Genomic DNA, 26109 nt, shown 5'->3' on the forward strand with positions numbered 1-26109 from the left:
CGGCGCTAGTGAGCGTAGAATTTTTGTTTTGCGGATATCTCAGGATCCTGACCACTTAGAAAAATAACGCCTTCGGCGAAGTTTTTCAGAAGCTCAAGCGCTATCATTATAAAAGCTATGCGATTTAAAATTTTGCCAAGGGCTATCATTATTTTTGTCAAAAGATATAAGGTTTTTCCCACCAGGCAGCGCTAGTAAGCACGATATTTTTTGTTTTGCGGATGTCTCAGGATCCTGGCCACTTAGAAAGATGGCGCCTTCGGCAAAGTTATTCAGAAGCTGAAGCGCTATCATTATAAAAGCTATGCGATTTAAAATTTTGCCTCCTGGCGGCGCTAGTGAGCATGAAACTTTTGTTTTGCGGGATCCTGACTACATAGACATGGCGTCTTGGGCAAAGTTGAGCTTCTCAGCAAGTTTATCGAAGACGCCATCTTTCTAGGTAGTCAGGATCCTGATGTATCCGCAAAACAAAAGTTTCATGCTCACTTGTGCCGCTTGGTGGCAAAATTTTGAATCTCATAGCTTTTAGAATGATAGTCCTTGAGCTACTGAACAACTTTGCAGAAGGCGCCATATTTCTAAGTGGCCAGGATCCTAAGATAACCGCAAAACAAATGTTTCATGCTCACTAGCATCACCTAGTGGTAGAATTCCGCAATTCAGTGATGGTGGTGCTAGCCCTTGAACTACTGAACAATTTTGCTGAACATCATGATCCTCTATTTTGAATACTTTGTAAGATATTGGTCATTTATAAAAACGGTCGTTAATCTGAATTTCGGTCGTTAAAAAGTGGTCGTAAAACGAACCGTCGGTAAAAAACGGTCGTAAAAAGAGGTTGGACTGTTATACCATTCATTCTCTCGGTAATAACTTGGTGAAAGAGCGTTCAAGAGCAACAACCTTTACATACCAAAACCATATCGAGTCATTCAGCTTGTCAGTGAATAGTTCAATTCACGGTGAAATTCTTGACATTAAAAAATGAAAACAACTATGCAAGTACCATCGTTGGGGGTGAGATTTGGCCAAAAATGCGTAAGTTCTCATTTATTTTTAAATAACTTTCGCAATTTGACTTGATATGTTCGGTTAAATATGAGAATACGTTGCAAATGCTGAACAAATAATTGAAATCCGATTATTTTCCTTTAAAAAGGAATCATTTGAAAATTGGCCCAAACTCACCCCTTCGAGAAGGTGACATTGGGCCAAACAAACTACACTCAGGAAAACGAACTATCGATAAACATAGGAACCCCATGTGAAAATTCGCCACAAGAAATTGGATTGAAATTCATAAATTTACGTCATGGAACCGAAATTTGAAAACAAAAATAGTTTTCGCGGCAACCTGTAATCGAAAGACCTTGCTTAGTTTTGTAACAAAAACTACCCAAAAACATGATTTTTTAAAGAAAAAATCGAATTTCTTTGGATTATTTAAGTTTTTTTGCCGAATATTACATGTTTCATATAAAACTTATGTTTCTAAAGCATTTTGTTTGAATAACAAGTTGAATAGTGTATTTTTTTAATATGTGCAAATATATCATTGTTTCAAAATTATTTAAAAAATGTTGCCAAGTCCTTTTCAAAGGTTTAACTAATAAGGAAAACCAGTTTCAGCTTTAAGAATATTGTTTAACTGATAAAAATTAAAATGTTGAATAACTTGGTCAAAACAGTAAAATGCGGTGTATGCAAAGTTTGAACACAATTAAATAAGCTTCAAAACTGTAATGACTTGTAAAGTGAGAGGTTTAAAGATTTCTGTTCTATATTAGATTGTAGTAAAAACACGTCTTGTTTCGATGGTAGTCACAAAACTTCTAATCATGTATATTTCACCTATTCCTTACATAGCTGAACTTCCTCTAAATTCCCTTTTCTCTCTTCATGCTATCTCTTGTTTTCTCTGAGCGAGTTCTCAAGCGTTTGTCACTACTACAACTCCTCCATCCTTTAGTTCGAGAATAATTCATTTATTCTAAATTTATTTAAAATCCAACTAATTCAATTTAAAAACCTTCGAACGCACATTATGCTTAAATGTATACACTAAATTATATTTACAATTTATTTATAGATTTCTTGCTTATTCGATTCTATTAATAGTAGACAAAATCGGTTTTTCTACGCTTCTTATTTCTTCTTCGTTTTGATCTCCTATTTGAAACCACTGGAAGTGGATCTGACTCCTGATTTTCAAAATCAGGCTCATCGTTTGCAAAAATGAATGAATCGGCTGGGTAGCCATAAAATTCGAATTCTGGACTAGAACTATCTTCGGAATCATGTTCTTCATCTTCTCTTCTTCTCTTACCAGTAGTACGAAAATTGTTCCTTACCGGAGACGATGACAAAAGAGATTCTGATAATGGTACCGATGACAAAATTGGTGCTTCTTGATTGGTTAGAGATGACGAAACTGGTGCTGCTTCCGGATTTGGCGGTAAAAGGAGTGCTGTATCTTTTACTGGGGTATTCACACTCTCAAATGGGAAAACTAAAGTTCCCTTGCGCTGAGTGTCCGACGATAGCTTAAGCTGACGCTTATGCGCCAACACTATCCTTCCCCCAAGAGAAATCTGGAAAGTAGCATCAGAAATTTGTCTTAAAAAAGTGGCTGGCAACCATCTTCTGATGTCTGTAGTGTTAAAATTTTTATAAAAAAATCAGATCTCCATTCTTGAGTTTAGTAAATGCATCAGGTTTCTTATCACCTTTTTCATCGACAAAATCAGGATCATCATGCGAGTTAGTCAAGTGGTGTTTAAAATTATTCTTAGGATTAATTAAGTCCAACATAGTTTTTGGTTTATAAGAGAGTAATCTTTCAGAAGGAAACTGGCCTTTGTCTAAACAAATGTTACGATAATTAGACAAAAAATATGCTATTTGTTCATCAATATCCAATCTTCTCATATCTGGATCAAGGAAAAACTTTTTCAAGACGTCCTTGACCAGCCTAACAGTTCTCTCTGCTTGTCCATTACTCTCCGGGTGATACGGTGGACTTTTCATCACCAAAATCCCCTGATTTTCCAAAAACTTTACAAATTTGTCGGAGTTGAAGGGTGGTCCTCCATCTGTGACCACAACGTCCGGCAAAACATACCTGGCGAAAATTCCCAAAAGAACCTTCAAAACCTTGTTGCAATCCGTTCCATATCGCATGTACTCTAGCTCGATCCACTTGGTAAAGCTGTCCACGACAACAAAGAAAACTTTCCTATCAAAGTGGAAAAAATCCGCATGGATTCTGCTGAAGGGTTTTGTCGTTGGGATCCACTGGGAATACGGAGCTTTTTTGTTTATCGCTGTCATCTGATGGCATATCACGCAGGTTTTTACATAGTCCTCCACGTCCTTATTCAGTCCAAACCAGTAAACTGTCCTCCGTGCTAGTTGCTTTATTTTGCTAATACCTGAGTGATTCATATGAAGCATTTTAAGAATTTTGTTCTTCATTCTCTCAGGAATAACCACGCGATCCTGGAACAAAACGCATCCTTCAACTTCCTCAAGTTCCTGGTAATGAGAGTACACATCCACGAAGCGCCTTTCCAATCTCTGAGGCCAACCTTGCTTCAGGTATTTCAAAATTGACTGTAAAAATTCGTCGTTCAAGGTTTCTCTGGCAACTTCTTTATAGTTTATTGGAAATTCGTCGGAAAAGTTAAGGTTTTTGATGTACTCCCTTGCTAACTCTTTTGGAACTTCGTCGGATAAAGGAAAACGACTACAAAAATCGGCATTACCCATCCTTGAAGAAGGTCGATACACAATATCAAAATCGTAAATAGAAAGCTCCATAACGTATCTCTGTAAACGCGTCACTGAAATGGAATCCTCACCCTCTTTGCCAAAAATACCGATTAAAGGCTTGTGATCGGTGTAAATGGTAAAATGCATCCCGTAAAGAAATTTATGAAATTTCTTCACTGTGCTAACAACTGCTAAAGCCTCAAGATGCAAAATGGGGTAGTTTTTCTGTGCGCTGTTCAAAAAAAATGAGGTGAAACATATTGGCTTTTCTTCGTCTTCAACCAAATGAGCGATTACACCTCCTAAACCATAGCTGCAAGCATCTGTTACTACGACAATGGGCTTATACGGGTCAAAATACTCTAAAAGGTTTGGGTTTAAAAGAAATCCTTTACAATCGTTGAATGCTTTTTCGCATTTGTCTGTCCAACAATATGTCACGTTTTTCTTTAAAAGATTGTAAAGGCAACTGATGCGAGTGGACAAATTAGGAATGAACTTAGAATAGTAAGTTACAAGTCCCAAAAATGCCTTCAATTCAGAAACATTTCGTGGAGCTTTCGCTTCACGGATAGTTTTCACTTTATCGGGACAGGGAAGTAAACCCTTGTCTGTTAAAACATGTCCCAAGTAAGGCAACTGCGAAACAAAAAATTTGCATTTTTTCCAATTTACTTTTATATTGGCCTTGGCAAGTCTCTCCAAAACCAACAAAAGTTTCTTCTTGCAATCGCTGAAGTCCTTACCCGCAATCAGTACATCGTCCAAATAAACTGAAACATTCTCCAAACCACAAAGGACTTGATCCATGACCTTTTGAAATATAGCTGCACTTGATGAGGCTCCTTGAGGGAGTCTATTGTAGGTATAGAGACCCTTTATGGTGTTTATAACCATAAACCTCTTCGAACGATCCGTTAAAAGCAGCTGAGTATAAGCACCCTCTAGGTCCAAAGAACAAAAAATTGTTGAACCCGAAAGTGTAGCAAACAGATCCTGCGCTACAGGCAAAGGATACGTATTTGGAAGCAAAACTTTATTGATGGAGACTTTACAGTCTATCACCAACCGAATACTTTGATCCTTCTTCACAATAGCAATTACCGGCGAAGCCCATTCGCTGGCTTCAACTGGCGTTATTACTCCTTGCTGTTCTAAATCTGCTAAATAATCAACAACTTGCTGTCTCAAACGTAATGGAACTTCGTAGGCCTTCTTAAAAATGGGTATGTCTTCCTTCAAGATTAAATCTCCCTTATAACCAACTATTGGACTAGAAAAATCTTTGGTAAAAATTGTCGGAAACTTACTTTTTACTTCTTCAACAACTTTCTGCTCGTCTGCTACGTCAATGTTTCCAACAGTCAAAATAGGATTCGTAAAAGTGTTTCTCCATCCGGTATAGAATTCATCCAACCATGAGCGGCCTACCAGCGGGATAAAATCATTGTTGCAGCGTAAAACAACCATGCTGAGTTGTTTCCGATTTCCGGCGAGCTGTACCTCCACTAAAATTTTTCCAACAACTTTGAGTTTGTTACCGTCAATCACAACTAGTTTTTTATTGCAATATTGCATCTCGCAATTCGCAAAGTTTCGCAGGTACAACTCTTCTGAAATCACACTCTCCGCTGAACCGCAATCGATTTCCATGGTCAAACGTTTCCTATTAATCAACACCTCCACATAGCAGGGATCGCTGATCTTATTGACGGAAGAAATCATGAGGCAAGGCATTCCATCAGAATAATCTGAATCTGAATCCAAATCTTTCTTCAACCTCTTGAAAAGTGTTGCATCTTTAGAGCTAGAAGATGGCTTTGGAGAATCTACAAATTTAACGCTAGCTTGGTTTTTGCGAGGGCTTTTCCCATGTAAACGGTAGCAAAATTTTCTAGTGTGTCCAGTTTTCTTGCAAAAGGAACAAAGGTAAAGTGGTTTACCTGAAACTCCACCTCTTTTGCTTGGATATCTACTGTTACTTCTACTTCTGGCTGAAAATGATCGATTTCTGTCAAAACTACGACTTCTGTTTCTAAATCTATTTCTAGACCTGGAAACATCCGATCGCTGACCCAATCTTGCTACTACGCTTACTCGCCTGTCGTCATCATGATTAAGTTGCTTCGTTCTACTAGCTGAAATCTCAGAGTTGAGAATCAACCGTTCTGCCTTTGCAGCAGATAAATCTTCTTCATCGCAAAGTCTCTTCTGCAACTGAGTATCATTCACTCCTATCACGAGCATATCGCGTATAGCCCTTTCCTTAAATTCTCCAAAATCACACCTTTCTGCTAAATTTTTTACTGTTATCACAAAATCTTCCAAAGATTCATTCCTGCCTTGTCTTTTCGTCCAAAATTTGTAGCTATGAACTACTGCAGAATCATTCTTGTCATAACGTTTCTTTAATTCATCTGTCATTTGCTTGTATGTTAGTTCATTGAAATCTCTTCCAGGAAAAAGCCTTTTTAGTTCTGTGAAAACTTCTTTTCCACAAACTGCAAGGAAAGACGTTTTGTAACGATCCTCTGGCAATTCATTGTATTTAAAAATCCATTCCAGCTGCTCTTGATATTGGCTGAATGGCATTGAATACGGCACGTAAGGATCCGCAATTGATGTCAAGGTCATCCTTTCCAAAGAAATGCACAAGAATTTTACACAAAAAAAAAAAAACAAATTAAAATCGAACTCAATCAATAGTCAAAATAAAATAAAATCAAAAAATTATCTTGCTCTTGCACAAAAAAGATCAAAAAAGTAAACAAAAAAACAACCACGTACCTGATTTATGATGACAAAAAGCACTCTCGATAAAACGTTGCGTTCCGCAAGCAAAATCCGCTCAAAAACTGTAGCAGCAACCAAATCCGCACCAAAATCTCCTCTAGATGCACTTCTGCATGCAAAATCCACTGTAGCACCAAACGAACGATCCTTCAGATGCACTTCTGCATCCACAGTCCACAACAGCAACAGTAGCAACGATGGCGAATCCCAGCAGCACGTACACTATGTCCTTGATGGCAAATCCAACCAGATGAATGGCTTCCACTGCAGAAAATCAACGCACTTTCCAAACGGCAGTCCTCAAAAAACAACCAATTCTTCGCCGGCTAGCGGGTTTTCACAGCAGGCCACTAGTCCGTTGACCTCTGATGCACTTTGGATGCACTTTTCTCTGTTGACTTTCCACTTCAGACGTAAACCAAACTCCGTCGCTCGAGTTGTCGGTAGTGGTGAATTCAGTCCTTCGCAATCCGCTCAACTCACGCACACTACTTCTTCGGAACTGTCAAAATTTTCGTCGATTTTCCCTTTTGCGTACCCAGTCACTGGGATATTCTGGTACGCTGATTCGCACACTGAGAAAATTTCTGCTGGTGTTTGTGATTCTCGTAAAAAATATGCTGTAAATATGTAATGCGAAAAAGTGTGTGTAGAAAAATTTATCGTCGACAAAATTTTACCACGTTTTGACAAAATGGCGTTTTTATAATGGCTTTTGTCTACACCAAATATAATTTAAGAAAATTGTCACTTTTCAGCTTTTCATCACCAACAATAGAACAAAGCGAGGTTATTGTTCTGGCACAAAAGATTGATTTCAATAAAACACAGAACAATGGCCAACCAAGCATAAAAATATGGTGGAAAAAATTCTTTTCACAAGGAGGGAAAATTTACTTACGCCGAGCTCCTTGGATAAAACTTGTGGAAATTGCCTCGATCCACTAAAAATTTTCACAAAATTCACAATCGAAAAAAATTAAGTAATGAAAAACTATCACTTTTTCAAAAAAAAAAAAATCTATCCTCGTACGTCACTGTAATGACTTGTAAAGTGAGAGGTTTAAAGATTTCTGTTCTATATTAGATTGTAGTAAAAACACGTCTTGTTTCGATGGTAGTCACAAAACTTCTAATCATGTATATTTCACCTATTCCTTACATAGCTGAACTTCCTCTAAATTCCCTTTTCTCTCTTCATGCTATCTCTTGTTTTCTCTGAGCGAGTTCTCAAGCGTTTGTCACTACTACAAAAACCATGCAAAAAGATTTGGAATCGGTTGAGTATTCATGAAATTATGGTCAAACAAAGATATTTTTTCAGTAAAATAAAAAAAATTGGAGTAAACTACTTTTTATTGAAACTAGTTTTGATTTTACACAAATTTGATGTTCTACAAAGTTTTCAAAAAAAAATAATTTTTAAGGTAATGGTACTGAAATTACCGAAGTTATGGTGACTTCACTGAAGGCCATTTTTTATAACTTGAAAATTCACCTCCAAGACGCTTGCACCTCTAAATTTTAATATTTTTGGCTCAAACTTCGAGGTTTCTCTACTAATATGATTCGAATTCAGAAGAGTACACGAATTTTTGGTTTTGAGAACTTTTGAAAAATAAGCCGCACCCTAAATAGACCGTAGCGTATGTGCAAGTAGCAAATAGGAGCATGCATGTAACTCATTCAAACGCAACTCTGAAATTCAAGTAATCCGATAATCGCGTTCCGTGGATTTTTCTTGCAGAGCACAAAATTATGAATCAATTAACCATGACGTCACGCTGCAACTTCTAGGTTGGATTCGCACCTGCTGCAAGTTTATTACCATGACATGGCCATTTTTAAAGCCGAAATGCTGCCATAGTGAGATTGAATACAAAATTTATTCGATAAAATAAATGAAAATAGGCAGTGTCCATTTATGACATAACGTTAAGGTGAAGATGAATCGAAGCCAAACTTCAAATTTTCAAGAGCACGGATCTGGAGAAGCGAACATCCGTTTAAGCTGAAAACTTAATCGATTGGTCACTCGCTGGTGGTGACCAATCGATTAAGTTTTCAGCTTAAACGGATGTTTGGTTCTCCAGATCCGTGCTCTTGAAAATTTGAAGTTTGGCTTCGATTCATCTTCACCTTAAAATGTACAATTTTCGACCATTCCCCCTCCGCAACGGTCTTTGCATGAAAAAAAAATGTGTTTGAGCCGCAACGTTTGAGCCTACTCCCCCTCCCCCTAGAGCGTTACGTAATATGTGGACGGCGCCTTAGTCCGCATAAATTTAGTGGCGTTGTGTATTCAATTTGAATCTCCGCTATTTTATTTCTAACTGCAATTATTTTCTCAGTGTAGTCTGTATTTTTCTGCATTGGCCCTTTCAACGTGTAGAACATAATGAGTGACGTTTAATTTCAGGAATTGTCAACAAATACGAAATGTTACCAATACATAAACTAGTTTTTGCGCAGTTTTGGATTGCCGAAGTGAACATTTTTGTTGCCGATAATAGTAATTGCATTGCCGATAAAAGAACAAGTGCCTCGTGACTTTGGTGAGGAAAAATAGAAGATTAAGAGAACAAAATAGTGTTTTAAGTATAACAATCAATAAACGAAGAGTGCTCAAGTGTAGTTCAGGTGTCTCCTGCTAATTGTTGTGCTCCATTGTTGCGTAAAATTGCCTTCTTAAAAGTTCAGCTGCTTAGGCTGCCGACAATACGTAAGTTCCCCTATTCTTTAGTTTAAAAAACTGAAATCTTTTCATTCTACAGTCGACTCTCCACATCTCGATGTTCTACATCTCGATAACTCTCCCTATATGTCGATGATTTCATAAGTCCCAAATTTTTCTGTTTACCGTTCATCAAATGGTGCATAAACCATCCATTTTTAATCAATTTATTGTAACGCAAACAGTTCTAAAACAGTTTAACTATATAGTTGCAATGCAAACAAATAACGTATATGTAATAATTGATTTATGGTGTGTTATAGTGTTTTGACCATTTAGTATTCTGTCTTGTTATGTTTATACCAAAGACAAATTAAAGACCCCCATGTCCCTTGCAGTTGCTCAAAATTTTATGGCTCATAAGGTAATCTAGAATGCTGTTCAAAGTGTACTGCGATCTGTCACACTTGGGTACCTTTTGCACTATCGAGGGACCAAATGCAGTACTAGAAGTGGTACCCAATCTGAGCCCGAGTGTGACGGACCTGTTTATACCATAAGCACAGACAAACAGACGTCACACTCTCACCGATGTCCATCGACCACCTTTTTAACGGCCGATTCAAATATATGGCAGGTGGCCAATCCACCACCCGCAGCGCTCGCATCGTTTTTGTTCGCGTTTGACGTTTACACACTACCGCCATCTGTTGGTCCATCGGCCAAACACACCGATTTTAGCATTGCATTGGGTGTACATGTCATCGTGACTATGATTTTGATCGGGATTTGTTCTAAGTGTTACGTCTGTTTGTCTGTGCCATAGGAGTATAATTGATATTTAAATAAAATAAGATACAATGTAACAAGTAAAAACGTGTATGCTAGTCTTAATTGAGTAGAAAAATTGCATGTAATTTTAACTATTTTTTGTACTACACGTGTTACTTGTTTCGTCGTCTTATTCAAAACCCACTAAAAACGTAGTGTATTATTCGAAAAATAAATAAATATATAAACATTTTTTTCGTCACTCATTTGTATTACACAATAACTCAAGATATTTACATTATCGAACTTCAAAGTTTTTTCTCAAACTATGTTGAATTATTTTTCCAGATGGGTGGAGAAACTGAAACTGTCGTCATTTCGAACGCTGTTATCCATACAGTTCTAATCAGCTCCCCCCGGATTTCACTCAAATACGACTGAAACACTGATGGCTGGATCGAGTAAAGCCGAAATATCTGCGCGGATTTTGCTGACTAGGTACACTCGGCTGTAATCATTTTCAGCATTCTGCGGAAGCGGCACTATGTTTGGTTGAATCGAGTCCAATGTATTCTGGAGTTTTAGTGCAGAATATTTTCTGCAAAGAAAGCGGCATTAAGACGATAAGTTTGAAGGAAAACAAAATCATGTATGGGGACGGACCTGGTGTAGTGGTTAGAACACTCGCCTCTCACGCCGAGGACCTGGGATCGAATCCCATCCCCGACATAGTCACTTATGACGTAAAAAGTTATAGTGACGACTTCCTTCGGAAGGGAAGTAAAGCCGTTGGTCCCGAGATGAACTAGGGCTAAAAATCTCGTTAATAAAGTCAAACCAACCAACCAAAATCATGTATCGTTGTGCCTACCTTTTGCGACGAGATCCAAAGCAGAAGCAACACATCATTTATTAGCAAGAAACCGAAAAATTTTAATGGCAAACTGACGATTAAATAAAAAAAAATCTTGCAGACACAATAATTGACTAGATTTTCGAAACATTTAAACAATATTTTGCCTCACTTGTGATTTTCGACAGACAGAAGCGAACTTGCTTTGTGAATACCAACACTATTTTGTGCCAACGTTTGCCAAACTGTTGGAAAACAGTTTCATTTAGTTAAATAGATTAGTGTATGTGTGTTATTTCAACCCGTTTGTCGTATGGTGATTTTATTTTGCAACCGTATCCATCGAATTTTTATCGCAATATCATTCAACTACATCGGAACAACATGAAACATTGTAATTATTTGGGGTAAATTGTTCAAACCGTTAATTATTGTATGAAGCTCGATGATTCCTACTGTTCAACATAAAAGTAACTGTTCAAGATATACTAGCCTTAACCGTAATGAGAAATTTACTGTTTAGAATGTGAGTGAAATTGTATTTTTTTATGCGGGAAGTTGCGCGCCGGTGGCCCATGCGCCGAGTTGTGCGCCAGCCAAAAAGTAAATAAAGAAATCTCGCGTAACTTTTCAAAACGGCCTATCTAACAATTCACACATTTCGAGTAAATCGAGCTTGAAGGTTGTGAAAACATATTTTGAAACTGTATCAAAATGAAACAATTTTTCTCCACTGTGTTGCTTGTAGAGCGAAGCAGTGTAATAGAGTTCAACGTATGAAATGAAATTTTGTCAATTTATTTGGAAATTACACTGAAATCTATAAAAACATCAGATAGGACGTTTTGACCAAAAATATGTACATAGGATAAATCACATAGGTCGTTCTGTTTCAACAATTGTTACATTGGACATTCATTTCTGTCATTTTGTTTCAGTTACAGTAACATCGGATATTTTCATTTGAGCACACAACAATCATGTTTTATTTCATTTTTTATCCACGTGCGTTGAACTGCTTCAACATTCAAGTTAAACTGCTCATTTTGTTGCGGTGTGATAATCGCAGGCACCAGCTGTGCTTTGTTTTTATTCATTTGAAGAAGAGACGAATGACCTTCGGGTTAAAGTCTCTCACGATGACGATGACGGCGCCGTCGATTGTGTTGTAGGAAACCAATGCCAAACAAATACATACAGCTTCTCCGCTCTTCGGTGAATGATTGCTCTGCAAATATATGTGCGCAAGTCGCGCATGCACGTTGCTCGTGTTGCTGCCGTGAAGCATATGTATATGCTTCATCGACCATGGATCTGAATCGGATTGATACAATAAGATCATGATGCTGAATATCATTTCCCTATATGCATTCAATTCGCTGATAATCGACATTTTGTTGCGGTGTGCTAATCGGAGACACCAGCTGTGCTTTGTTTTGATTCATTCAATCCCACGACGTCACTTCTTCCCATCCGTCTATGTGTCCTATGTAACAACAGAAGAAGGGGAAACGTTGAGCTGTATAGATCGTTGCACGCCTGACCTAACCTTGAAACTCCATATAAAAAAAATGTCCACAATTCCAGCAGTGAATAAAAAAGCATATAAAAAAAATCTAAACAATTCCGGCAGTGAGTGTCAAAGAGCAGGACAGTCAATTGAGCGTGATTAAAGAGGGACAGAGAAGGAGAATTTTTCGTGACGTCACCATGCACTCTTCTATGTAGGACATTTTGCTCTCTCACTGATTCTCCCTCAATTCCCCCCCCCCCGTTTTTATGACGGTTTCGCCCACATGATCATGTGAGAGTTTCCCACTGCATGACGTGGTGGTGATGACGGCTGTGTTGCAATCGTCACCAGCCGTCGGTTGAAACAAGAAATTGCGGTGGGGAATGATGACGATGACGACGCCGTCCATCTTGTTGTAGGAACTCGAGAAAGGAGCCCACGTCTAACAAATACATACAGCTTCTCCTCTCTTCGGTGATTGATCGCTCTGCAAATATGTGTGAGCAAGTCGCGCATGTACGTTGCTCGTGTTGCTGCAGGGAAGCATATTTATATGCTTGATCGACCATGCATCTGAATCAGATTGATACAATGACATCATGATGCTCAATCTTGTACTCAATATCATTCCCCTGTATGCACGCAATGCGCTAATAATATGAAAAGAGATGTTGCAGCTGATCCAATCCAGCAAAACGGTAAAACATGGTTTGGCAAAAAGACCAAAATACAGTTTTGAGTAACTCATTCTCTTTTTGTCACTTGCGCGTTTCCAATTTTGCGAGGCAGTGCGACTCTGAAAATATCGACTGAAATGATTGAGAAGCAGTTATTAGAATGCCATAATCTAAGTAGTGTCTCAGACACGCTTCTACAAATCATTCTACCTTTTAAACTCCATTCCAAAGCTTTATTCAGGAATGTCCAATGTAACATTAGAATCGTGTTTATTAATAAATGTTACATAGGACATGTGGTTGGTTCTCTGATCAAAGGTCCAATGTAACAATTGATTAAAAGCGATGCAGTTTTGAACATTGGTCATTTTGTTAAGCTTTGAATAGATTAATTTGTTGTTAATATATCAGAACGAGTGTTCTAGTGTGCTGCTAAGTGGTGCAACGCAAATGATTTGCAATGATAATCTCGATTTGTTTACATTTGTTACTTAGGACGTTTTGAAAAGTTACGCGAGAAATGTCAAAATATCTCGCCGAGTAGGGGAAGGGGTGGTAAAATGAACACCTTAAGGAAATCGTCATGTTTCTGATAGAAAAACGAGGAGTTTGTATAGTTCTATCGCACAACATCAAAAATAGGGATGTAATGTATAGCAGCGACATGGATTTAGACTTAAATAGCTAAATTTTCACTTATTTTCATCGCTATCAAAAAGCAATGCTTATGTTCATTTTACCTGCACTATGTGGGTAAAATGAACAGCGGTTGGTGGTAAAATGAACACCACGCAAAAAACGTGAGCAAAACAAATATTTCTAAAAAATTCCATTGTCCCACCGAAAATACATCCATTAATGATTGTAACCCATTCAAAAAAAATGTAAAGGTATCAGATTTGACATCATCACATAACGATACTCACCTCACTGAAAAACCTCAAGTCTTCCGAGCTAAAAGTTAGGTCAGTTCTAATTTTCAAACGTGGTTTTCTAAAATCTTAGTTTATGTTGATATTTTCACTTCAATTGACCTTCGTATCAACTCGAACACGCAGATTTATGCTCTAAATCGTCCGTGATTGATAAAATATCATCGAAATTTGTTTTTTCTCGGTGCAAGGCACGGTGTTCATTTTACCACCCCTGTTCATTTTACCACCACTTCCCCTAAGTGAATCACTTTTAGGGCTCGAGTCCTAAACTGGAGAGTGAGCATATTTTTTTTAATAGAAGAAAAAACGTATGGAATAAAATTGTTCGCACCTTTTTGCTTTCAATTTGTAAGCGATTTGAATCGTTTTCATGACCCACAACTCGGTGCATAACCGATCGGCGCGCAACTTACGGACCGTTCAAATATTACGTAACGCAACAGGGGGAGGGAGGGGGTCTTATATAGTGTTACGGTCCATACAAAAATTAAAATTTTCCATACAAAAGCTGTTACGTGGGGGTGGGAGGGGGTCTAAAATTGACAAATTTTGCGTTACGTAATATTTGAATGAACCCTTATTTGGTGGTCTGCGGTTTTGAGAAAAGATTCGCAAAGTGCCCAACTAGTACCAGACCGTGGCGCGTAACACATGAAGTACAGAGGGAGTGATCGAAATGCTAAAAATTCTCGAGAAGCTCAATATCCTACCAACGCAATGTGATGGATTTTACTAAGGTGGCGCAGATCATTGATGCGTGTCACTAGTTCTCTGGGCCCATTCACAAATTTCATAACGCTTTAGGGGGTGGGTGGGTGTCCGAACGTTGTTACGGCTCATACAAAAGTAATGGACTATTAATACAAAAAGTGTCACGAGGGGGTGGGTGGGTGTATAAAAATGCCAATTTAAGGCGAAGTAGGCCGTCATTGAAATTTGTACGCGTCGTTGATGATTGTTGCTTATTCATCTCACGATTTCTAATCAAAGAAAATCAGTTGGTTTTGCACTGACACAGCTGAAAAAGTATCAGCATACTTTATGCATGTTGGCGCGTACAATGATACTTTTTCAAGTCAATATAAACTATCAAGACTGAGTTTTATCACTTAGAAATGCAAGCTGAAAAGTCATCATTGATGCCAAAACGAATGACGGACTACTTAGCCTTAAGCGTTATAAAATATATGAACAAGCCCTCTCTTTCATTCTCCCGCTGTTCTTATGCAGCGCAAATAGTGACGTCACTATTTGCGCTGCATAAGAACAGCGGGAGAATGAAAGAGAGAACTAGTGGCACGCATCAATGATCTGCGCCACCTTAGTAAAATCCATCACATTGCTACCAACGGGGTGAAGATTGAATGTGACTGGAATCGACAATCGCTCCAATTGTCCGCCGTGTAAATCTTCACGACGAAAGTCAAGTAGAAATCGTGAAAATGACATTTTCAGATAATTTAGTTGTGATATAATTCAGTCCACTTTGCGGAACAGATGCGCCATAGATGGGAAATCGTTCAATAAGATTTGCATCTGGCTTCCTGACTGGTGGGCGGTGTCGGAAATGTCGAATTTCGATTCAAACTGGTGGCAATCAGCAGCGCTATAGATTGAATTTTAATGAGGCTACTCTCTGAGGCGTGCCGCAAACAAACGTACGAAAATTGAACTCTTCGATTTGAGGTTTTGGTGTGTGGTCTGCAGTCTTTGGTCTGTCCTGAAAATGGAACCGATTGGGGGAAGGAAGCATTCAAAATTAAAGTGTTAAGTTCCTGACACGAATAGACTGAGGGTCTTCGTCCTGTCCGAGCTCTTTTCGACTGCAAAACAGACACAATGATGACATTCTACTGAAAATATATTTAGAAACTAGCTGGCCTGGCAAATGTTGTTTTGACACCTGGTGGACCTCTCATACAAAGTGACAATTATATTTTCACTCAGTGTTTCATATTTTCTCGGTGAATTTCTTGTACTCTTTGTTCGCATTAGCAACAATGCCGAAATATCGTCCTGTTTTCAAGTTTAATACTACTTATCAATAACATTGAATGCAATGGACATTATAATATATAGTATAAAATTTGGTAATAGTGTTAGTCCTTCTCAAAGTTAGATATTCTATGATACCCTAAAATGAGCAATTTAAAAAAGCGTTATTTTTAACTACACTTTTTTTATTAAATTTAGGGAAGGGTTTATTAGAGTATGTGTAAAACTACTAATTGAACTTTAACACTTCACTTTTTGCAAAAAATAAAATACTAAAATCACTAGTATAAACCTTTAACTCTGATATGTTACTTATCTTGACAGATCGGCCTATTTCGTCTGCAACTTTAAAGGTATTTGCTCGCCTTACCAGTGATTTTAGAATTTTATTTTTTACAAAAAGTGAAGTGTTAAAGTTCAATTGGTAGTTTTAGTTATTTTTGAGCTTTTTTTCGATTTTGGTCGCAGCCTACTTATGTAATATTTGAATTCCTGTTGACTGCGCATGGTCGATAAAGCAGAACGCTTTATATTCGGTGGACTACACAAAGTCAAACTATCAATGGAAATGCATGCTGCACAAATACGACTGCTTCTAACTAGCTAATCCAGCTCGTTATTTGGGACGACTGACAGATGGTGGAACATAACACCAATATGAGCACCAACCTTAATCATGGTCAAACCGTCTGAGCGTCTGTGGGCTGCATCAGACCCGCGCATCTGGAGAGCAAATCGTCACGTTGTTTTATTGAATTTAATAGGTTTGACACTGCGGGGTCATGGCAACAATTTTCACATCTCAAAACAAAAAGTAACCATACCGTTTCCAAATCTCAATATTGAATGGAGTGAAAGCATAGACTAATAAAGTTCTTGATCATATATTCGCAGAACATTTCATTGAAATAATCAAAAAAAATATCCGTACATTGCCTTACAGAAACTAAGCAACAATTTCACAATTAAACCTACATCCAATCTGTCTATTCTGCAAGTGTAGCAATAGATGTCGCTATAACCTGCTAAAACCTCAACTACAGAATTGCTAACACAACATAAACTTCTGCAATGAATTCGATTCGGTGGTCGTCGAGACGTGTCAATTCCCAGGGCCCGTGTTGGAACGAAAATGCTCATAACCGTCAACCACTATATCTACTGTATATATGCTCTTCTTGCTGCCTTGCATGAATAAATGCATATCTATAAGTGAAAGCATGCTGTGCTGGACGACACGTGGACGCCGATTTCCCATTGGTGCCCCATGGATGGCAAACGCATCGGCAAGTAGATATCGATTAAACCTGATTGGATACGGTGCGGCGCTCTTTCGAATCAATATCAAATTGAACGTCCAATATCGGACAAAACTGGAAGCGTTAGAGCAAATCGGGGCATCAGTCACCATCAACCGTCATCATCGGGCTAGTCTACGACGTCGATGTCCTGCCGAGTGAATTGCACTCCCAACCGCAGCGCGGCAGAAGCATCGATATGGAGATTTTACACTTCTGGAGAATCGTCGCTGTGTTCATACTCTGGTACGGGTACGGGGAACATCAACACCAAGGCTCACAAAATCCGACCGACGACGTTTCGGGATAAATGGCACTTTCACCGGGGATACGAGCGAGACTGTGTTCTAATCAATTTGGAATTTAAACGCATATAAAACAGAAATTACGATACTCTTGCGCTGTGGTTGATGAACAAATCGGAATGGGGATTTTTCAAAAAGTGTTTGCATTGCGTGGGTGCCGATGAAAGATTGGAAGCGAGCGCAGGAATTTTGATTTAATGGAAGATTTAAAACATTTTTCACTTCTCGTTTCAAGAATTGAAATGGTTTGTTTTGGAATCCTGAATTTTTTTTTCAAACGGATTTGTTTTAAATACAGTGAACATTGCAACATGTCTAATCCTGAGAGTCTAATCCATTCGTTATTCGCTATCCATATGCAACTTCATTGTGAGATAATCCAAAAGCAAATAGACATTATTTTGGCTCTACAAATGCAGAAACGCCTTATAAAAGCATTTCCATTGTATAGTAACCCTATTACTGCATCACTAATGCTTTTAATTCCTGATTTAATCCTGGCATTTAATAAGCACTATATTGGTTCTATATTCATATGCTATCTCATGTTTTGACAAATTGAATGCGGACGCGAAAGCACAAAAAATGCCTGGCAATTAACAAACAAAATGTCATGGTCTAATAATGGCATTCTATTCGGAATCTATAGCCCCAGTAAGTATAACCTGATTATGGTCTTCTTCTTCTTCTTCTTTCTGGCGTTACGTCCCTACTAGGACAAAGCCTGCTTCTCAGCTTAGTGTTCTTATGAGCACTTCCACAGTTATTAACTGAGAGCTTACTATGCCAATGATCATTTTTGCATGCGTATATCGTGTGGCAGGTACGATGATACTTTATGCCCTGGGAAGTCGAGAAAATTTCCAACCCGAAAAGATCCTCGACCGGTGGGATTCGAACCCACGACCCTCAGCTTGGTCATGCTGAATAGCTGCGCGTTTACCGCTACGGCTATCTGGGCCCCACATGATTATGGTCCCTAGTGTTAATTACACTCTTAAAAATAATGAAAATTACTCTGGACGTAATTCTGGTTATGACTGAATGACACATGATGTAAGTGATGGAACGACACAAAAACGTGTCTTTGAAGATGTATTGAACAAAAAATGTAATTTTACATGTTAAAGGACACGAAAACTATGGAACTGTGATCGACATTTCCCGAATCAGACACTAACGTATTTGAAATTGGACACAAATTTACGTCATTCGGCTCGCTTCTTTTATGTGCATCCCAAAAGACGTAAATCACATTATTTTTTGGTACTGTGTAGTCGATAATTGATCGAATATGGTTATCGGGATCGCAGCAAGCCGTGCGCGCGAGTGGTTGAGTTTTGCATTTTCTGTCACGTTTGCTTCGGTTCCGTGGCGAAAAATAGAATCGGCTGATGGCGCTACACCCAAGGCTACGCGACTTGTTTTAGTTTTGCAAATATTAATTTTGTGTTGTTCTACGGGCTAGATTTTCACGTGATTTGCAGTAGTTTGGCCGGCACTACGTCACCCGGATTTTTTGTTTGCTTGTGATTAGTGTGATTTCAAGGGCTTCATGCAATGAAATGCTGTGTGGAAGTGAAAAGTGTTTTTATAGCCAAAAATTCCAAAAACAAAGTTTTAAGAAGTACTCCGAAACATGCTGTATCGTGTTACGTATTTTGCACAAATGATTCAGTAAAGTAGTCAACACAGAAGCTGATTATGACACCAGGTAGTTCCCCGTGAAAAAGGGTCATTTTGACGAAGGAATCAAAGTTATAGCTAGTGGAACAATTCGAATCTTTCGAAAAAGTGAAAAGCGAAGAACGAGTATTTTGTGATGGCAGAAGTCAGAAAGTTTGTCAGTGTTCAATGCTAGTGGAGCGACGGATTGCAGAGTAGTTTTGGAAAAGGAATTTGGTGAGTTTGTTCTGATCAGCAGCGCATGATAACAATGCGGAATAATTAAACCTTTGTCGGCCAGAACGTTTACCGAACGTATCCTATGGCACTACCAAAGACAAATTAAAGACCCCCATGTCCCTTGCAGTCACCCAAAATTTTATGGCACATGGCAAAATCTAGAATGCCGTGAAAAGTGTACTGCGATCTGTCAAACTTGGGTACCTTTTGTACTACCGAGGGACCGAATGCAGTACTAGAAGTGGTACCCAATCTGAAGCCGAGTGTGACGGACCTGGCACTACCCTTTCCAACAACATTCCACAACATTCCGTAACACCTATGAGAGGTCGTAGAGTTCTCTGCATCTTTCTTAAGTAGGTGTTCAATCAATCATCTTTTCCCATTCCCCAGCTTTCGCAAGGACGTGGCCAGGACAGCTCTCGTCTAAGAGTTAGAGGTTAGTCCCAAACTTCTCACTTTGGTAACGGACGGGAAGGTGGCAACCCTCATACAATGGTCTAGGACTGTATCACCTACGAATTTGTGCGAAATGCTTAATGCTAATTGATCGAATATGGTTATCGAGTAGCAAAAGATTTTATAAATTACATCAGCAGATTATCTTTGATTATTTTGGGCTCAACAGTGTGTCTGACATCCGAATGGCCTTTCTAGAACAGGTACCCTAAGCGATCATAATCAGTTTTCAATACAAATTCGAAAGTAGGAATTGCATCTATCGCAAGTTGTCATTCCATATCTCCATGAGGTTATAGAAATAATAAATATTTTGCAAAGTAACCCGAACTAGAAAGAACTTTTCAATATAGCCATGGATTCGGTTTGCTATGCCCACAGGATATAAGAACCTTAGTATAAAACAGAAATTACGATACTCTTGCGCTGTGGTTGATGAACAAATCCTTTTACCCCTGGGCTAGTTCATCTCGGGACCAACGGCTATACTTCCCTTCCGAAGGAAGTCGTCACTATAATCTTTTCATCATAAGTGACTATCTCGGGGATGGGATTCGATCCCAGGTCCTCGGCGTGAGTTCTAACCACTACACTTGGCCCGTCCCAGATATTGCCAACTTAATTTTGACAAAAACAGTTTATCGCCTCGATGCTACAACTAGACAACTCGAAATTTCGATTTTTAGATTTCAATTTGTCGAAAATCCTTATTAAATCTGCCAGATATTCACAGATCATGAGCATGTAATTCAAAGTAAACAAATCAAAGATTACTTTCAATGCTAATCAGAAATTTGGCGAAATAGATCATGTTCCTTTGTCTACTAAATTTGTGTCTCCTGATTAAGAAAATGATGTCAAAATTCTTACATCTCGTGTATTTGACCATTTAATTGGGTCCTAAAATTTTAAATCCTGTTTTTATTTAATAACACGAAAAAGCATGTTACTGTAACTACTTTAGCAATTTTTCCCGCTCAAATAATGGCTATATCATGTTTTAAATTTAATTTAAAAATTTGGTCCATAAATGAACCTTGACACTTTTGATCATGTTTGACGTTCGCTTAGTCGACAAAAACACCACAGGGGTTTTAGTTCGACCACGGGGGTTGTTCCCAGTGCCGTAGCGTGCGGTTGGCCAGGTAGGCAACCGCCAAGGGCGCCAGCCTTCAGGGGGGCGCCAAAATGCGTGATATACTTGGTACAATTTCTGGGATGCATATTTTATTTTGTAAAAGTGCCTTTGAGGTCACAGTTTCTTGAAAAAGAATTGTAGTCATAAATATCATAAACTGGAATAATTTCCTGGGAAGCATTCCAGAAGATGTTGAGTGATTCGTAAATTAAGAATTAAAAAAAAATAGTGTCTATAAAACGAACAAAACGAATGTGTAGACTCTGGTAACTGGTAGTTTAAAATTAGGATTTTTACACATCATCTCTATAAAAAATCTTGGACAGACTTTTCAAATTATTCATATCATAAAAAATACCATAGAATCTTATCGGAAATTTTGATTTAATTCTTAGTGTAGTTCTCACAGAATCTCGAATAGGATTACTTGTAATACATTTAAATTAGACCATGAGTAAAAAGCTGTGTGATAGGGTATTATTTGTACCAATAGAATATTTTGTTTTGTTTCTTTTAAGTAATATTCTGGACCGACTGCTATCCTTTTGAATCAAAAAAAATATTATTGTTAGTCCATAAAAAAAATCTTATAAATCCGTAAAGAACATTTTACATTTCAGGAATGTATTTATTATCTTGTGACAAAATTCACAATTTCATTCTATCCTGCCCAAGGATGGAAAAAATATCGTATCTAGTGACAAACAACACAGTATTTAAATGATCTAAGAGGGCCGTCGTTCTTGCAGCAGCATGATTTTAACCGCTTACTACGCGCACATAGAACGGATATATGAAGCATCCGATGCACTGTTTGTCGTGAGACAAAGAGTTTATCGGATGTTGTTACAAGTCGCGATCAACTTTAATCATGCCGAATTCGCGCTATTATTTATCGCTCAAACAATGTTCGAACGATTTCGGAATCACAAACAGCATGTCCGGAGTTAAATCAATAAGCAAAAGTGGAAAAATCTTCAGAATAATGGAACTATGATTCGCGAACAATTAATCATTAGCACACATGCAACACACATTCGGGGAGCGTAGTTTGTTGTGATAACTTGACGACAAAAGGTTAATCGTTGTTGCTTTGAGCGCAGGATAAAGAACAACCACGATGCATCATTCATTTTGTCATGATCACTAGATTTCCATCCTTGATCCTGCCATTTTTAGTAAAATTTCTAGAGGGTATCATGACAACATTTCCTTAGGAGCCCACTTTAGATGTATTTGAGTGTTTCCTGAACTAAAACAAAAGCTTCTCTAATAGTTTACACAGATTCGTTATACCTACTACTTTCACAAATATTTTTAAAATTATTATAGAAATAAATGCGAAAAATCAGCAAATTCTCGATTATTGAAGAAATTGATCAAAGAATCATTCCACATATTCTGAAGTTGCCATTATAGAAAGTAACTGCATAAATCTTCAGAACTAAAAATATCACAACAAAATATAACAATGTCTTTAATAATCTCTTTAACACCAGTAGTCGCACTGTTGTCTTTCGTGCAACTCTGGTGTAAAAAAGTCACTGCCGGTACACAACAGCAGCGTGGTGTTTTACCACACGCGCGACGATTGAAAGATTAATAGTATGCATTTAAGGTGAAACATCTTGGAATCAAAACTCAATAATGTACCAAAACTTTGAAGACACAAATCTCGTGAAAGAAGCATCAAATTACACTGCCATTTCTATTTTAGCTTTGTGCACTAGCAGAAAGCTTAAAATAAGAAAATGGACTTTGTACGCTCATTATTTCGGCAGATTAGTGCCTTTGAAATCGTGAGTAGGGGCACAAACCGGCCATTGTGCCTGCTATGTTTAGATTCCGAGATGTGTCACCTCAACTGAAATTTCATTAGAGGTTTCGGCAGAAATTTAGTAGTTTTTTTTCGAATTCATCTCTGGTCATGTGAATAGTAATTTTAGTAGCAATTTATTCAGAACATCTTCAGTTTATTACTCTTGAAATTTTCCGAATTATCAAACAATTTTTCTTTAAAAGAGATTTGAAATGTTCTGTATGTCTTCTAGCAGACTCTTTATTTCGTCTTTGCCAGTGGCGTCTCGTCCTAAGGTGCACTTGGTGCACTGCACAGTCAAAGATTTCAAACTAACAAATCAAATATATATATTATAATTCTCAATACCTCCAACATTCATAATGTGTAGTTGCTTGAAAATGTTGTTTGATTTCTTCGCCTTCAAGTGGTCCATCGCCCTCAGTGAACAAACCGTTTGATTCTCCCCCCCCCCATGATCTTGCTCAACCAGCAAGCGAAAACAGCGAAGCAAACAAGACAAACTGCCATGCGTCTCCATCGTATTGCAGAGAATGTTCATTTCAGCCGTGCACTCTTTCTTGTGCACGAAAATAGCGTGTATGGACACAGCAGGAATGTGCATTTGTATTGACATTTCTAGAGCAACAGTGGCGTTGTATAGGTAAAATCTGGTTCACTCCAATTTGTGCACCCGAGAGAGAAATTGCCCATGACGCTCGCATTGGTTTGCGAGAATTGAGAAAGCGCGCGCACGACGTCTGCTGTTGGAAGAGAAAGCGTCAACGCCATACATGCTTTGTGTGTATGTATGTTGCATGGAGCTTCCAGGTGTCGCGCGATAGTAGGCGCAATATTGATTGGAATCAATACTAGATGTTATAAACATATTGGCCAAATTGATTATGTTTTATCTTATTAAATACACAAAATTCATGTGGCTTTGAATTGATTTACAAACTATGTGTGAATATAGTTTTTCTTGCTCAACAGACCGACAACTGATAAATTGCGGTGGGCGTAAAGTGGGTTGCAGCGTTCAAGAGTCAGTCATCATTTCACTTGAAAGCTTTGATGTATCCACAAAAGTATACAAAGAGATGTACCAGCTCTGGACATCGTCAAAAAGCTAAGATATCGTGATACAATTGACAAGCTGTAAATAATAAGAATTATTATATAGAATAACAACGTTAGGAATAATGGAGATTCGGAATTTCGCGAAAGCCACGAAATCCACGGAATTTATCCTTCATCGAAATATACGCGTAAATAGTTGAATTCTAAAGGTTCATATGATAATCTCAGAAAAGTTCAGATTTTTGCTCATAAGAATGGTTTATTTATTTGTAAGCCGAGTTTCATATAAAAAATGTGCTAATCGTTTAGTTTCAAGTTAAACGTCTTTCTTCTTGCTTTAAATTTGATAATATGATACTAAACTTATTATCTCAGTTCGCAAAATACGAAAAATGATTGAAATTTATGCATATAAAGGTCATTTTTACTGTAAATATACATTTTTATGTCAAATATTATCAAACTATGGGACCGCGATTAATACGCAAAATTTTTCTTTCATCGCCTTGGTATCAGCGAAATGTTGAGAATTTTCGTTTTCCCTAAACATTGTGTATTGGAATCATCCAAAATTCTTAAAACTTACAACTAGTGATTGAAACGAAGAAAACAAACAAAAAATACGCCCAATAAGCAACAAATATAATAGCGTCCAGACACTTCAAGATTGCATACAGTATTGGAAATTACATTTTAAGGTGTTAATGATGATGATGATGATTATTTAGCCACCATCAGCGCAAGGATTACCTATGGCTGCAGAATCATACCGGGATGGTATGATCTACCTGATGGTTTGTTGTAGCAGGGCTAGTTAATATCTTTGAAGACCTTTGGAAGACAACACTAAGGCTGTTTTCTCATGATAAAAGGCTGGCGACCCCACGCACTTTCATCCAGTCAACAGTTCAATTAACTCCCTTAGGCTACCCCTCCCCAATACCCAATATATAGTAATATATCATATATAGTGTTATTAAAGTATCTTACCGTACAATTATAGAAATAAAGAAATTAAAAATTATACTCATCCATATTCATCCTTCAGATTCTCCATCATCAATGTTCCCAATCCGGATCCGGTTCCACCGCCAATCGAATGCACCATTTGGAACCCCTGGGAACAATCACAACCTTCCACCATTTTTCAGGCCACATTCATGATCCTGTCCAACATTTCGGCGCCTTCCGTGTGGTAGCCTCGGGCCCAATTGTTCCCAGCTCCTAGCATCCCGTTGACCATACTTTCCGGGGAAAAGAGCTGCCCGAAGCGGCTGCATTTCAAACCGACCATCGCACCCGGCTCCAGATCGGCGAAGATTGCCCTTGGTACTAAATTGCAGCAGGGAGCTTCCTCAAAGTACACGTTGATCCGTTGAAGTGGCAGAAAGTGTTTCCCTATAAACTGGCCGCGCTCGTTTAGGCAGTGCTCCTCGCAGATAGTTTCCCAGAATGTCTGGGCGATTTTGTTGCCACATTGTCCAAGATGAAGAGTAACGATTTCACGCATAACTGGAAATTTTGAGTTGCAGGCTGCCCGAAACTTATTTTTTGGGGTTTTTAAAAAGAATTTTCCAAATTTCTGACTACTGACGGAAATTATCACATGCCTACTATCACATTTTAAGGTGTTAATGATAAGAAATTACATTTTAAAAAATCAATTGAAAAATTCGTATTCATAATTCAAAATAAACGGTTTGTGCGAGTCAGTGCACAGGTAATCAAATTCCTCACGGGACGCCTCTGGTCTTTGCTGTAAACCTGTGAGAATAGGGTCCTAAAGCCCTGTCCCAATTTCAGTGCCAAACGCTTAAGTTTAGGCTAAAAACACATGTTTACTCAATTTTTTAATATTTTTCAGTTATTTAAGCCCAAAAACCATTTTTTATGTTTATTTTGAGATTTTGTCACACCACTTGGCTTAAACTAAATTTTTGGGTGTATTTTGTTTTTCGTGTCCCTTCAAAAATGTCAGATAGGAACAACCCCAGTGTTAAAACTAAAACCCCTGTGGTGTTTTTGTCGACTAAGCGAACGTCAAACATGATCAAAAGTGTCAAGGTTCATTTATGAACCCAATTTTGAAATTATTGTTTAAATATGATATAGCCGTTATTTGAGCGGGAAAAATTGCTAAA

The 26109-nt window shown here is 38.1% G+C and overlaps 1 protein-coding gene across 1 annotated transcript; it reads right to left on the reverse strand.

The window, feature by feature from the left end:
• Positions 1 to 24946: 24946 nt before the first annotated feature.
• LOC110678863 (tubulin beta-2 chain-like) lies at positions 24947 to 25566 on the reverse strand. Its single transcript, XM_021852398.1, has one exon. The coding sequence runs from the start codon at positions 25476 to 25478 to the stop codon at positions 25116 to 25118; it is 363 nt and encodes a 120-aa protein (XP_021708090.1). The 5' UTR covers positions 25479 to 25566; the 3' UTR covers positions 24947 to 25115.
• Positions 25567 to 26109: the final 543 nt, after the last annotated feature.

The sequence above is a fragment of the Aedes aegypti genome, chromosome 3, assembly GCF_002204515.2.
Source record: "Aedes aegypti strain LVP_AGWG chromosome 3, AaegL5.0 Primary Assembly, whole genome shotgun sequence".
Taxonomy (NCBI): domain Eukaryota; kingdom Metazoa; phylum Arthropoda; class Insecta; order Diptera; family Culicidae; genus Aedes; species Aedes aegypti.